General features: G+C 36.2%; 1 protein-coding gene across 6 annotated transcripts in view; it reads right to left on the bottom strand.

Moving 5' to 3' along the window:
- Positions 1-13035, bottom strand: part of PHF14 (PHD finger protein 14) — a 208740-nt gene extending 195705 nt beyond the window's left edge. For all 6 annotated transcript variants that reach the window (XR_006197137.1, XM_042918919.1, XM_042918943.1 and 3 more), the window contains exons 1-3: positions 12547-13035; positions 11954-12064; positions 3493-4289 (exon numbers count right to left, since the gene is read on the bottom strand). Coding sequence is in view for 5 of the 6 variants with exons in the window: in XM_042918919.1 (XP_042774853.1) it covers positions 3493-4289; positions 11954-12064; position 12547 (909 nt within the window). In the remaining variant the exon portion in view is untranslated. The remainder of the gene's footprint in view (positions 1-3492; positions 4290-11953; positions 12065-12546) is intronic.
- Between the last annotated feature and the right edge of the window lie 1835 nt (positions 13036-14870).

Genomic DNA, 14870 nt, shown 5'->3' with positions numbered 1-14870 from the left:
GACAATTGCCATTTCTTCACATCCATTTAACATCTAATCTAATCCATTTAACATAAGAGTATTTTATAAAAAGAAACCAAAAAACTTTCACCTGAAAATTTCTATTGAAATATGATATGATTTTCTATCAAATATTAATTCTCAACCGAAGCTCTCACTTCAAAGTCCTAAAAATGGGAACCATTCTCTGAAAATGCTACACACCCATCACCAAGATTTACTTCAGAAAACCAAAAAGCAACATAATATAAATTAATCTCAAAAGCATCAAGATAAAAGTCTGAAGACATATAACCATATTCCAAGGGGATTATTTAAACCACGCTAAGTTCAAAAATGTCATAATGTTACAGGCAAAGGCAAGTGCCCATATGTAAAATTGCAGGTTTACCAAATGCCCAGGTGTAAAACGTTAGTTCTCAAAGTGTGGTCTGTGGAATTCTGTTTCATAGGGTCCAGAAGAGAAAGGTTATTTTCATAACAATACGAAAGTTATTTGCCTTTTTCACTTTCTCTCATGGTTATATAATGTAGTCTTCCAGAACTACATAACATGGGATAGGGTCATCGATCTGACAACTGGTGTGCTTCTGCATGTCTTATTTTTTGAAATTTCTGAGTTTTAATTTGAAATGGTAAATAACAACATATATAACCTACATTGGGGTCCTCAATGATTTTCTAAGAGCATAAAGGGGTTCTGAGACAAAAAACAGTTTGAAAACCACTGTTCTAGAGTATTTCAAGGCCTATGGCAAAGGCATGTTAAGGCTTTTAGAGTCAATAGTAAGGGGCACAGGGGTGACTCAGTCGGTTAAGCACCCGACTCTTTGGTTTCAGCTCAGTCGTGATCTCATGTTTCATGAGATCAAGCCCCAGGTCAGGCTCTGTGCCCAGAGTGCAGAGTCTGCTCAGGATTCTCACTCTCCCTCTCTCTCTGCCCCTCTCTGCTCGCACTCTCTCTCTCAAAATAAATAAATAAACATTAAAAAGAAGAGTCAGTAGTTATAAAAGGTCCCCAGCCCCCCCCCCCCCCCCAAATCAAATTCCCCTAAAAAAAACTTTAAAATTATTAAAGTTTCTGGGCATCATTTACAGGATGTCCAACATCAATTCCCTACAAAAGTACTTAACATAGCAGCTAAGAAAGTTTGCTGCTTATAAACTAAATATATCTCTACTACAAAGTAATATTTGAATACTTAAAAGCAGAGAAAAATTAAACTTCTGAATATAATCAAATATATATGTATTAACTAATAGATACTTGCCAAGGTATCACTACCTAAAATAACCAGGAAGATTAAGATACAAACAATGGCCATAGGCAAAGAATTACCTTTAGTCATTTTTACAAAATCAAGAGCACATAAACATGAAATTCAGAAATATAAAATAATAATCTCCATTGATTAGTTTTTATTAATTTTTTTTTTATCTAACTTGAGTAACATTTAAATAGAAATAGAATTATCAAAAATTACTGAAGAGTCTTGGGGAAAAATAGTCACCAAGCTTTCAGGTAGAATATTATCAAGGGAAAACTAACTTTCTATCAGTTCTTCTACATCTCTGCAGGGGGTAGAGCAAAAGGAAAATTCACATAAATTAACACAAGAGAAATTAATTTAGCTACTATAAGCAACTTCTTGACAATTTTATTGAGGCACATTTCCAAGAAATACTCTGGAATCTCATTTCTTTGGGACTTAATCTAAATATATAAAGTCCCATTATTTAAAGTCTCTCCTGGTAGGAAAAAAAAAACAAAACCTAAAATAGCACATGTGGCCTTCCAATGTACCATAAAGGACAGTCTACAACCTCTTAAGCAATATGTTATGTATTGCAGATTATTAACAAGTAGATAATGTATACATCCTATGTGGCAAATTTCTCAACATATGCTGGTATTTTCCACACCTTACCATAAATCTAACTCTGCCTCTGTCGTGAGCCAGCCTACTTTTGTGAACATCAGACTAATAAAAATGAAGTAAGAAAGTGATGCTGCCAAAGGTAAACTTACTAACTTGAGAGAGACTGAGTACTAAATACTATAAAACAAACTGGGTAAAGCCTAAATCAAATCAAATCAAAAAATACACTGGATAAAGCCTAAATCAAATCTGAACGACTGAATTTTCCATATTTCTATTTCCCTAAATTGGCACTGGGAATATGGAACTGTTTGTGCTATAGCATTGTAAATATCATATTCCAAATGACAATTTTCCATTACCTAAATATAAGAATTAGGATAGCACTGGAGGCAGGCAACATTCTTCACATGAAAGTGGATAACCTAGAAGTTTGCCAATGTTTATAATTTAAAATATAAACTATTTCATCACTACCAGCATATAACCCACTCAGAGCCTGTTACTTAGTATTCTGGTAAGAAAAATTACCAAGTTTTTAAATGAAACTTACTTAAAATAGGTAATCACTGCTACGAAAAACTTTTAAGTAGAAGTAATGTAAAAGAATAAAGTATACAAGGAAATTCTCCCTACCAGTTTACCCTATTTCAATGATATGAAGAAAAAAAAAAAAAGTGCTTGCTAAAGAAGTGAATTTTCATGACAATAAACACATTAACAGAAATGACAGACTTAATTATAGTTCTACATGTTGATGTAACAGGTACATCTACATGTAAGACGACAACTCAATCTTTCTTTTGAAGAAAAACATATACATAAACACACAGACAAAGAGACATAGATGTGTTTGACTGAAGAGTCTTGAATGTTGCATCTTGGGCCCAATGGATAAACCTAACTTTCGGTAGTAGAACTTCAAGTGGAAGGAGTCATTACTGTAGTTTTATAACAGAAATGTTTGTTTTATGACAGGAATGTTTGATTTTTCTTTTTCATTTCTTTGCAGACAGAACTTATTCACTAAATATACGTATACATATACTCCCTACATCTAAAGCAAAGACTTGGTGACTATTCAGATGATGAGTGTTACAACTGGTAAAGGGAGTAACCTTAAAGTGAGTCTCTAAAAGTCTGAGGCAATCATTAAGCTGTTTGTTGTCCTACTCTAGAGTATTCTAGAAGTCTAAATTTTCATGTGGATACAGGATATAACTAAGTTGAAATAAAGGTGACCTTTGTTTCCATAATTCACTGAGCACCGTTCAGCAGTCCTATGAACAATGGGATGAGAGAATAGAAAGGGGAAAGGAAAACTACCATTTCCCTAGTCTATGGGTATAAAAATATTTCTCCAACTATATAGACTGCAAGCTCCTTGAGGACGGTGATTCTGAGCTCCTTGAGGACGGTGACAAATAGTAGATACTCAATAAAGGCTGGCTGACCAAATGAATAAATGTTACAGTTAAGGTGCTCATTCACTCCCACAGCTGTCTATAAATAGGATTTCAAGGAAGCTACTTAATATAACGAGCAGAATGGTTTAGAGAAGAATTCCCTTTTCCCCAGACAGACAGATATCATAAAAATTGGGTTGATCTACCTCATTACTCTTGCTTTGAGATAGTGTCAGGCTATCATTGGTCAGTTCCTCATCATCAGCACTGTTTCTGCTAAGAACTTTACTCTTCTTCTTCTTGCAACCCCCTTCACTGGCAGGGCTGCTGTGATCTTCATCATTGCCTTCATCATTATCATCCTCATCACTTCCACTTCCCTCATCTTCATCATCCTCATTGTCTCCATCACTTCCTTCTTTCTGAGATGCAGATCTTCCCTTTCTCTTTACTACAGTAGGTCGCCAATCATTGTCATCTTCACTGTCATAGTCATCCATATCATTCAGCTCTTCCATGGATACAAAATCCAAAAGCGGTCGATTTCGACGAAGGTTCCACTTTTTTGGCTCACTGACTTGTTCCTCTGTAGTGGTTGTTGTAGTGGGGACTGATGGAGATGTGTTAACAGCAGGAGGACTTGTGGCTGGTGTGGTAGAAGCAGCAGAAGCAGCCACATTATCAGATACTGTCGCTTTTTCTTTCTCCTCTCTTTCCTTCTCTTTCTCTTTTTCTTTCTCCTTCTCTTTTTCCTTGTCTTTCTCTTTCTCCTTTTTCTTTCTAGGTCTTTCTCCATTCTCTTCTTCCTCCTTCTTTTCCATTTTAATTAACTGTTTTTCTGAGGACAGTATTTCTTCCTCTGCAGAATTTTTAAGTTGTTCTTCTTTTACTTTAATATCTTCATTCAGTTCTTCTTCTAAAATATTTTCTTCAGAATCACTACAGGAACCTTCTCCACTGTCCTTTGAAGGATCTTCACTTCCATTACCACTCCCTTCAGAATCTGTTGAAAATATGAGAAAAAAAAACCACACATATGTATATACATACACACACACACACACAACGCTGACACAAATGAAACCACCAAAATTTGTGAGCAACTTGCAAAACAATATAAACAAAGTTAAGTCAAAGAATGGTAGACATTCCCAACCTGATTAAATAAATCAATGAAGTTGGTATAATGGTTTTAATTCAATATAGCACTAATGAAGATGAATATATGTAACTCTAAATTAAAACATGCTTTAAAAAGCAGAGCACTATTTTGTGTCATATAGCTCATGCTATATTTGGTACCCTAGAAACAGTTTTTTTCCCCTAAAAGTAAAGGTGTTTCTTTTTAAATTGGGCACTTAATTTTAACTTAATTATATAATACAGATCAAATTCTTCTTCTCTTCCATCTTCCTTTCATAAACTGTATGAACCTACAAGTGTTGAGTCACATTCAGAACAAGAAAAATCTGGCCCAAAAAACTTGGTTTCATTTATTTCACTCTTTACCCAGCAAAAATGAGCACAGGTATTTATGACCGTCAACATCCCTAACATATCAGTCAATTTTATGAGTACCAAGTTCACAGGTGAAAAGAGACAATAGCACTAGCACAGTTAATAGAAGTTGCAAGAGCTGTTATCAATTTTCCTGCTTATTAGGATACCTTTCCTATCAGTAAGAGCCACCTAAACTTTCGAAAATTCTAGGCAGTAACTACAATAGCCCCAGAATGAAAGAAATTAATAATTTTTTAAAAAAAGAATCTATCTTGGAAATGAGCAACCACAGTAGTCACTAGAAAGATAGGCTGAGAATATTAAAGAATTCATGCAGGACTTCAAGCTTTCTGGCAAGTTTCTTCCACTCCTGACGAGGGCAGGCCAGGCTGTCTTAGACCAACACTACCCAGTAACCTTCAAATCCTCTTTATACCTAATCAAATTAATAAAAATCTAAAATAAAGGAAAGGAGAAAAAAGGAAAGGAACAGGAAGAAATAAGAAACAACCAGTCATAATCAGGTCATGGTCAACACCATCAGTAAAATCTGTAGAGTGATAAATTTTTTGAGCATATAACCAAGAAAAGGGTAATAAAAATGGTGGAAAAAAGTCTATGTTTCCACACCATTTTAATTTCTGTTAACCAGCCTTAGCCACTATAATTAACTGGGCATTAAAAGAAAGAAAGTTGTAATTAGTATCAAGTATCTAAAATATCCTAGGAATACTTTACAAATGATTGATTAAAAAAATCCTGCAAGTTAAATCACATAAAAAATAAAGACTAACATACAATAGACACTGGCTGACCCTACAAAATAATTGTCAATCTCAAGATGACCATGCAGGAACCCAAGACTTATTCAAAACTGTTGCAGGTGGGGGGAGGAACCTCTCTAAATAATCTTACATAGAACACAATGGCAGTACCATGTAGGTAAACAATCCCTTAGGTGAAACTTTTGGAGCCAGATGTCTTTCAAAATTTTGACTTTTTTCAGATTTTAGAAGGGTAACATGGTGTATACACAATATATTACACTAAAATCTCCAGTGAGGTCTGTGGCACTATCCTATAATGAAACACGTATCTGCATTAAAAAGTATGATAAGTACGATAAGGCAACACTACAAATAAACTATCAGTTCCAATTAGGTTTTACCATGAAACAAGTGTGTACCAAACTTAAGAAACATTTTTGGATTTGTGAGCTTCCTGAATTTCAAAAATAAAGAATATCACCCACAACTAGGTAACTTGTTTTCAGTCCAGCAGTTCTGCAAATTGTTAAGAAAATTGTGATTTTTTTTTTAACACCACTCATAATTAAACCCAACCTACCATGAAACACTACTTATGGTAAAATAATTTCTAGATATTTTTAAATAAGGATCTAATAAATAATAAGCAGAATTAACTAAACACTTCTAAGTCAAAAAAGAGTCTTTGTGCATACTGACTACAGAAAATTGGAACATCTTGCAAGCAATGCCATAATTAAGAGAGATGGCCCCCATTAACAGAGATACTTTTTAGAAATACCTAAAAAGCATTCCTAATAATTTTTACCAATAAAAACAACAACAGTTAACAAAAGTAAGATTAACTGGGGCACAAACGTGGGTACCTAATCAAAACTGAGACCAATCTAGGGGCAGCTGGTTGGCTCAGTCGGTTAAGCATCTGACTTCAGCTCAGGTCAGGATCTCACCCTTCATGAGTTCAAGCCCCACGTTGGGCTCTGTGCTGACAGCTCAGAGCCTGGAGCCTGCTTCAGATTCTGTGTCTTCCTCTTTCTCTGCCCCTCCCCTGCTCTCACTCTGTCTACCTCTGGTAGACAAATAAATATTAAAAATAATGTTTATAAATAAACAAACATTAAAAAATTTAAAAAAAAAAAAAAAAAAGCTGAGACCAATCCAACTTTGTTATTGCTTGGTAAATTTTACAAAATGTTAAAAATTTTTATGATTTTGTTTTGGTTGTTGTTGTTCCCAATGCCAATCATTTATTTTTAAATGTATAGGGAAATTGATACTCTTTGATTCTCTTTTTGTTTTATAATCATGTCTGAATAGAAAGCAATTTGAAAAAAGATTTAAATGCTTTACATATGTTAACATATTAGATGAATCTGAAATTTTTCCACAAATCCAAAACCTAGTAGCTTACCCAACCCTTCATTCTCCAAATACAATACATTATTCATACTCCAACTGCAGGCATCAGGATTATATCAAATTTTATCTTTCTTTGATTTCTGAAAAATAACTTCTTCACATATGATTAGTCATCACTTCTTTTTGGTACATATGCACTTGAGGGATGGAGATAAACAATATTTAGTTACAAACATAGCTTGACAAAAATAACAATGAGAAAATCAGAGTCTTTGTCTATAATTATATTTTTGTAGGCTGCAAAGAAAAATTTCCTATTATTACAAATTCAAACAATGACTCTGTCAAGTTCCAAATCCATCACTCTTACATCTTTTTTTTTTAAAGGTAATAATAGACTAGAGAAATAAGTCAGATACATCACGTAAGTCAGATACTTAGCATTAGAAGCAATTCTAACTCTTCAATAAATTTATTTTTTTTTTTTAGGAAAAAAGCTTTAAAATTGAAATCCCTCTTTTCTATTCAGTTAAGTAAAAAGTAACCTTTCTCAAATACACAACATAGCAAACTCTCTTGAAACAATAGCTATTTGACAGTTAAGCAATTTTTTACAGACACAGATTTTAAAAAACAACTTTCAAGAATTCTTTCACAATATTCAATGCTTAAGTTCTCCCCATGATAAATATTAAACAATAAAATTGGTATGATTTGACTCAGTTTTATTTTAGCTTTGCCATGTAAAGAATCATCTTTGTTCATCAACCTTAATTAACTATTCCCTTCATTGATCTAATGCAATAGCGACTAGCATTTATAAATATACACAATACAGAATAGACAGATCACCAGTCTACAGGTTATTCAGTTATCTCCTTGAAGCCATTTTTGACTAATCCTGTACATCCTTCTTAAAAAGTCAACTAGTCAACCAACACAACTCCTCTTCTATTCATTATCTGTGTCATTTAACATTTTTTGGGTAAATTTAGACCAGTGGTTCTCAAGTAAGAACAATTTGAATTCTGTCCCTCAGAGAACATTTGGCAATGACTAGAGGCAATGGATGAATAGTCACCATGACAGACAGGGCTGCTCATGGCGGTGGAAGGAAGAAGAGATACTACAGGCATTTAGTAAGTAGAAAACAGATGCTGCTAAACATCCTACAATAAACATGACAAGCCTCCATTACAAAGAGTTATGTAACAAAAATGCTAATAGTGCCAAGATTGAGAAACCCTAGTCCAGCAATATAAAGCCTCAATTTAACCTCATTATATTTTCCCAAGCACATCTCTTTTATTCTTTTACTCAATCCAGATCCCCAATCCCCTGGACATTTTCCAGGCTCCACACTTCTAATATTTAAGGTTTCCCTCACCTAGGCTGCTTCTCCTTCAGTTTCTAGTTCAACTCATCTCCTCAATGAATTGTTCTAGATAAAGTAGTCCTATTTCCTTGACTTAAACTACACAAGTAATCAATCATGCCTTGCATTGTTATTTTACTAATTTAATTATTCTAATATCATCACTCTTCTTTGTGAAATCACCATAATATCCAGCAAAGTGCTTTTAAACAAAACTAAAGATCAATATACATATCTTGACCAATTAGCCTAAATTAGATTAAGTGCAAAATACTACCAAAGCAAAGTAGCAGCCTGACCCTTCAGGTAAATTATTTTCTGGCAATTTGTCCTAACTAAACTAACTATGGCCCAAGATCTAAAGTTAATCATCCTACCTTGGCCAGTGTGTTAGTGGAAACAACACTGCTATTTTGTTTTATTTAGAAGGAATACAAGCACTCATCTTCAAAAACATTCCACTTATACATCAGATTACTAAATGTAATCTCTCCTAACCCCAATCCTAGGATCAAGTCTCAAATATAACCAGTCTAACTAGGTTAAATGATAAAACTGCCAATAATCTAAAATGGTAATTTTATGTGGTTCAGTTTAACATGTCTACATATGGTTCTTCTGGTGGTTATCACCATAATTCTAATGTTTTAAAACTTATTAATTTTACAATTTATTTACTGACTGCCCTCAACCAAAAATGAGAAATTTAGCTCTAATGTGACTCTTGATCTTGGGGTCGTGAGTTTGAGCCCCATGTTGGATGTATAGATTACTTAAAAACAAAGTATTTAAAAAAAAGAAATTCAGCTCTAATTTCACATTAAAGAAAAAACAAAAGATGATCTATTTTCAGTTTGTACTTTTCTAAAGGACTTATGGCCATTAACATTACTTGCCAATCTTATTGGTAGGTCATTTTTTGATCAATATTTACCTTTTTGTATTTTATCACTGAGAACTACATGAATAAAATTATGTTTACCTGCAAAGGTATTGAATATAATCTTTCAGAATTGTCTATATTCTCAAAGCCAAACAGAAATATGAAGTTTTTTAGCCAGAATTTCTGAATTCAAAATGAAGAGCAAAAGAAATTGATGCACAGAATCCCATTAATAAAAATGGAGGCCAACCAATCTAATCATTTTAATATTAAGTTCTAAGGGAGTCAGTAGTTCATTCACCAAGTCATTTCTAGACATTGCTTTTAAAAGCTTTGACCAGACAGATGGTAAGCTATTTCTCCACCTCAGTTTCATCTACTCATACATAGGATTGGGATCCCACAACTCTAACACGACTGAAAACCAACGAAGAATCTATGTCTTATTTCTTGTAAGAGTTCAACTACCTCAGGCAAAGAAAGGATACAAACAGGAAACACTAGTAATCTAGAGTAAGCCACCACCTCAGCTATGGGGGACACGAATGCACCTTAACCAAAAATGGAAAATAAGATTCAATTGCTATTAACCACTTTAAACAAAATCATTTTCTACTATAATCTCCTTTACAATAGCATAAGAACTGCACAGGGGCCAAAGAAGTAAATCACAAATAGAACAGACTAGGTATGATACAAGAGGGAACAGAATGTGTATATATTTTTAGTGTTTTTAAGAGATTTTTAAAAAAATTATCAGCCTAACAACTCATCCTCCCATTTTTCACACATAAGTGATAATTCCCATCAACTCTGATTAAGATTTACAAGATCAGGGGCGCCTGGGTGGCTCAGTCGGTTAGGCGGCCGACTTTGGTTCAGGTCATGATCTTGCGGTCCGTGAGTTCTAGCCCCGCGTCGGGCTCTGTGCTGACAGCTTAGAGCCTGGAGCCTGCTTCATATTCTGTGTTTCCCTCTCTCTGACCCTCCCCTGTTCATGCTCTGTCTCTCCCTGTCTCAAAAATAAATAAAAACGTTAAAAAAAAAAAAAAAAAAGATTTACAAGATCAGGAATCTATACTTAGCTTGATACCAAAAATTATCTTGAGAAAGTAGTTTGTATCATTAGATTGTTTTAACCTTTGTAAAGACAAGTGATAGTGATACCTGAAATGACTACATCTCAATAAAACAAAAAAACCTACCAAGTGAGGATTTATTGTCACAGAAACAATTATGGAACACTTAAAGATTTGGCTTTAGAGTTTTTTCATAATTGGTGTTCAAATAACTCATAACTTCTGAGACCCAACGGCTGTTGTCACAGTTAACAACCTTGACCAAAACTACACTCTAACCAAAAATATTCTTATCTACCAAGGTTCTCACCAAGAGAACATAAATAGTTTTGGATTTTACCTCCCGTCCCTTTTTTTCCCCTTCTTTGGAAGGACCAAACATCAGTGAATTGACTAAATGAGAAAGAAAGTAGCTGAGAAGCAAAGATTAAAAGGCAAGATAAACTTAACTTTTGATTGTTGGGAGTGACCTCAATTAGTCATAACATCCAGGTAGCTTCAGTTTAAAATCACATCTATTTACTTTTAGGATCAAAGCAGTGAAAAGATTATTAAATTTTGGAGTCAAAATATATCCATTATGGCCTAAGTGACCTCATGCAAGTTCTTTGAATTCAGGCCTGTTTTCTGTAAAATAGTATCTCCTTCATTAAGTTATTATAAAAGTTAAATGAGATTATGGAAATAAAATGTTCTCAGTAAATAACAATGCAAATTCTCCTTGCTGATGCTATTGAAAGTAATATCAGAAACACAACACAACCTAATTTCATCTCCTACCATCCCGAGCAGGAGAAAAAAGAAAAAGAAAAACCAGAGGAAAGGAGAGAGAAAGGACTAAGTATAGAAAGCTCTCCGGAAGAATATATTAAAAGTACTAAAGGAATGAAATTGAAAAGGCTTTAACTTCTCATTTTATTTAAATCTCCAATATAAGGGGACAGATTTAAAATAATTTTTATTGTTCATGTGTATTAGTATTTTTCACATAAAATAAACACAATTTGTATGCATTTCTCAGATTCCTGCAATTAAAACTATATACATGAAGCACAATAAACAGAAGATACCATGGAAAACCATATTTTTCTGTTTTCCATTTAGTATGTGAATATATGACCTTTTTAAAAAGTTTACTGTTTTTAGAATCACAAAGTATAATGAGCAAACATGTATCTTTATACTTCAGAGTTGTTTGGAAGGCCCAATCCACAAGGTCCAACACCTACCACGAAGTACAACTTTTCACACTGGCTAATTTTATTCTGGTAAGGGAGCTAACAGACAAACAGCAAAACTCCCCTCAGAGGGTGTCAAGTGATTTGAAAAGAACCCTGCTCATGGGCTGTATATGGCTCACGATACTCCCAGGGTATTTATTGATTTTGCAATACTTCTCGATTTTTTTTCCCTCTATCCAAAAAATAAGCATAAATATATTTTTGAGTAAAGAGTAGAGAAAATGCTTTTGAATCAATGGAATAAGTTTTTTTCTGCCTGCTAATTATCTGAGTATCAACATAAACAGAAGCAACGGCAGGTTCTAGTAAAAGAACCTTAGGGAAATCACATGGACAAAATAAATGAAGTTTATGTGCTTTAACTTTAAATTGGCACTTAAATCAAAACCGATTTTTAATAGGCTCTGAAAATAAGCCCAATTCCAGGAAGCTGAGAAAAGGGAAGAGAGAAGGAAACATTTACCTGAGGCATCTCCAACTTTAAAATCACTGTCATCTGAACTATCATAATCGAGAGCTTCTAGCAGAGAAGCTGCCAAAGGCTTCACCTGCCTCCTCTTGGAGCTGCGATCCACTGTTAAGAGAAAAGCATTACATTGTCATTAATAATCACACCAAGGACAGAAGACACCTGTGATGCTGAGGGAAGACACAGATGACCTCGTGCAGGGAATCTTTGTCTAATTCAGTTCTCAGCAAATGGTGTAAGAAGCCCGCGGTGGGTACGCGGGCTGGGGAGGGCTGGGCAGCAACACCTACAGCTCCAGCCTGGGGTACGGCAAAGGCGAACCAAAAGCGAAGCTGACCCTCTTGCACCTTGTTATGTTTCTGCCACTTGTTCGTAATCCCTCACTTAGATATGGTAACAGTCAATACAAAGAAACCGCAAAGCCCAGGTAATAAAAGAAGCCTTGTTCATTCCCGTGTACGTGGAAGGTCCAAAAAAGGTCCAGTTTCCCGCAGGAATCTGCCACCCCCACCCTGCTCCCACAGGCCCTGACTTCTAGAAGGGCTGAAATGCACCTTTCTCCCGCCGGAGGCCTCCGACACACTTACTAAGGAATCCGTGAGGTGGTCGTTTGGAGGAGACCTAGGGAGAGGCTTCGAGAGCCCAGGCAGCGCCGAGGTCGGGACTGATACCGCGGCAACAAATCCGAAAGATGCTACTTAAAATCGGTGCAGCCACCGGACCCGGGCGCCTCTAGAGCGGCCCCGGTCCCCTCCCGCCCCCCACCCCGCCCCCTAGTCCTCGCCGAACCGGCCCCTGCAGCTCGCGCCCCTTCCCACGGCTCCCCTGTCAGAGGCGCCCTCAGGCCCCAGCAGCCCCGGGCAGTAAATTTCCTCCGTCAAAACTGTTAGAAAAAAAATAAAAGAAAAGAAAGAAAAACTTTATTAGCCTGCACCAGATGCAACAAAAGACCCAGAATTCGCAAAGTCCGAGGCCGTTTGCCTGAGACAATAGAGAAAGCAACGACCCGGATACAGCTCTCAAGAGAAGGAAGTGAAAATACAAGGCAAAGCACGGCCCTAAAAGCAGCCACAGACGTGAACGCATGCGCCGAACTTGCCGCCGCTCTCCTTGCCTCTCTCTGTCTCTCTCTCTCGCTCTCCCTCCCCAACCCCCCGCCCCGTGGGAGGAGGGGCCGAACAGAGCCGAGCAAGAACCGAGAGGAAACCGAGAGGAGCCGAGTAGTGACGAGAGGGAGCCGAGAGCCCTCCCGGACCCTGCGCGGCTCTTCCCACACAAATCCCTGAGGTTTCACCCCCCAGCCCAAATCCTTGGGAGGCAATTTTTGTTTCTGGCTTTTGTCGTGTAAGGAGTTACTCAGAGTACACTGGACGTAAAAAGAGACGTTGCTAACTTAAGTTACCACTGAAGAAACGTAAATAATACCGAGAGCCACACTCTACCTACTGCTTCTGTAAATTGCATCGCTTTAAATATCTTGGAACTTGAGAAAATTTTATTTTCCCTAAGAGGGAAGTGAGGTGTGAGAATTGTATTAGACTTTGCTGCCTTGAAAATCACAAATGTAACAAGGGGGAAAAGCATTGATTTAGTTATATTAATATTACAACGAGTGTACTGTGGACAGTTATTTTCACATAAATAGTTTAATTTTACTAAGAGAAAGAATACATCTAGCGGGAAATATTCCATTTCACAAGTATATCATGTATTACCTAGGGATGTGTGTCCATATGAACGTGACATAATGCCTTGCATCTGCCTAGGGAATTTATTTTTTGAGACGAATTTTTAAACCCATAAGAACAGCTCAACATGTACAAACGGATTTGGTATTTCTTCAACAGTTTCAAATGCCATATTACATACAGGTTAAATACTTTTTAAATGATACTAAAATGTTAGAATCTGAATAGTATTAATATTTTTCAAAGGTTATATATCAAGGGCAGAGAAAGATTTGGATGAAGTTAAATTCAGTTCATTAGTTTATTCCACACATAAACATGGAGTGGCAGTGTTTGTAACATGGGGAAGCAAATGTGTAGGAGTCAAATCATTAGTAGTGGAACTTACTCTTTAAAGAAACATGTTGAATTATTTTGTAAACTGGAATTGAATTTTATAATATTAAACTTGAAAAAAAATAGTATTCACTATAAAGACGTGTAATTTATGGTATGATTACATAGGGGCTGGACCTTCTACAAGACGATTGTCTTTTCTCTTCCAGAACTTAACTCGCTGTGTATGGTGAGAAAGGCTACCAGGGAAAAAGTACACATGCTAAAAGGAGAGAAAGCACTCAGGGAAGGCTTCCTGGAGTAAGTTATAGATCCAAACATAGCCTGAACTGGCCTGAGAAAGGGAGAAAAGGAGATGGAGGTGTTCCAGACCAAGGAAAAGTCATACGCAAATGTGAGGGCTAGGAAAGCATGGCTAGTTAAATTTACCAAAAGCTGGACTACTTCTAATACCCCAGGACATTCCACCATAACAGTAGTTGTACAAATTATATTGCAACCTCATCTTTCTGTGTTGCTCATCCCCGCTAAAAGTGTAAACTTCTCCAATCTCTAAGAATCTCTAGTGCCCTGCCCCAAACTACCACAGCTATGTGCCCCCTCAAATGTTTCCACAGTGCTTTACAAACTAAATTCGAAAATTTTAAAACCTACAAAGTAATCCCTCTTCCTTTTCAAGGATCATTTATGCACTTCCTTGTCTAAAATGGGAAATAACCCTGCAGCCCTCTCAGCTGGAGGCCACTCAACCTCCCACACTTCATGTTCTCCAGATCCAGAGGTAGCATTGTATCCTTCATATTCCCCATTGGCCTTCAGACCTGTTACTCCTCGAGTTAAAAGCCTAGGAACTTAATTGTTTAACCAGCTCTACTCTGGGAACTTAA

This window comes from Panthera leo, chromosome A2 (genome assembly GCF_018350215.1).
Source record: "Panthera leo isolate Ple1 chromosome A2, P.leo_Ple1_pat1.1, whole genome shotgun sequence".
Classification (NCBI taxonomy): Eukaryota; Metazoa; Chordata; class Mammalia; order Carnivora; family Felidae; genus Panthera; species Panthera leo.
The sequence above is the reverse complement of the archived record's forward strand: the minus strand, read 5'-3'. Positions and strand labels throughout refer to the sequence as shown.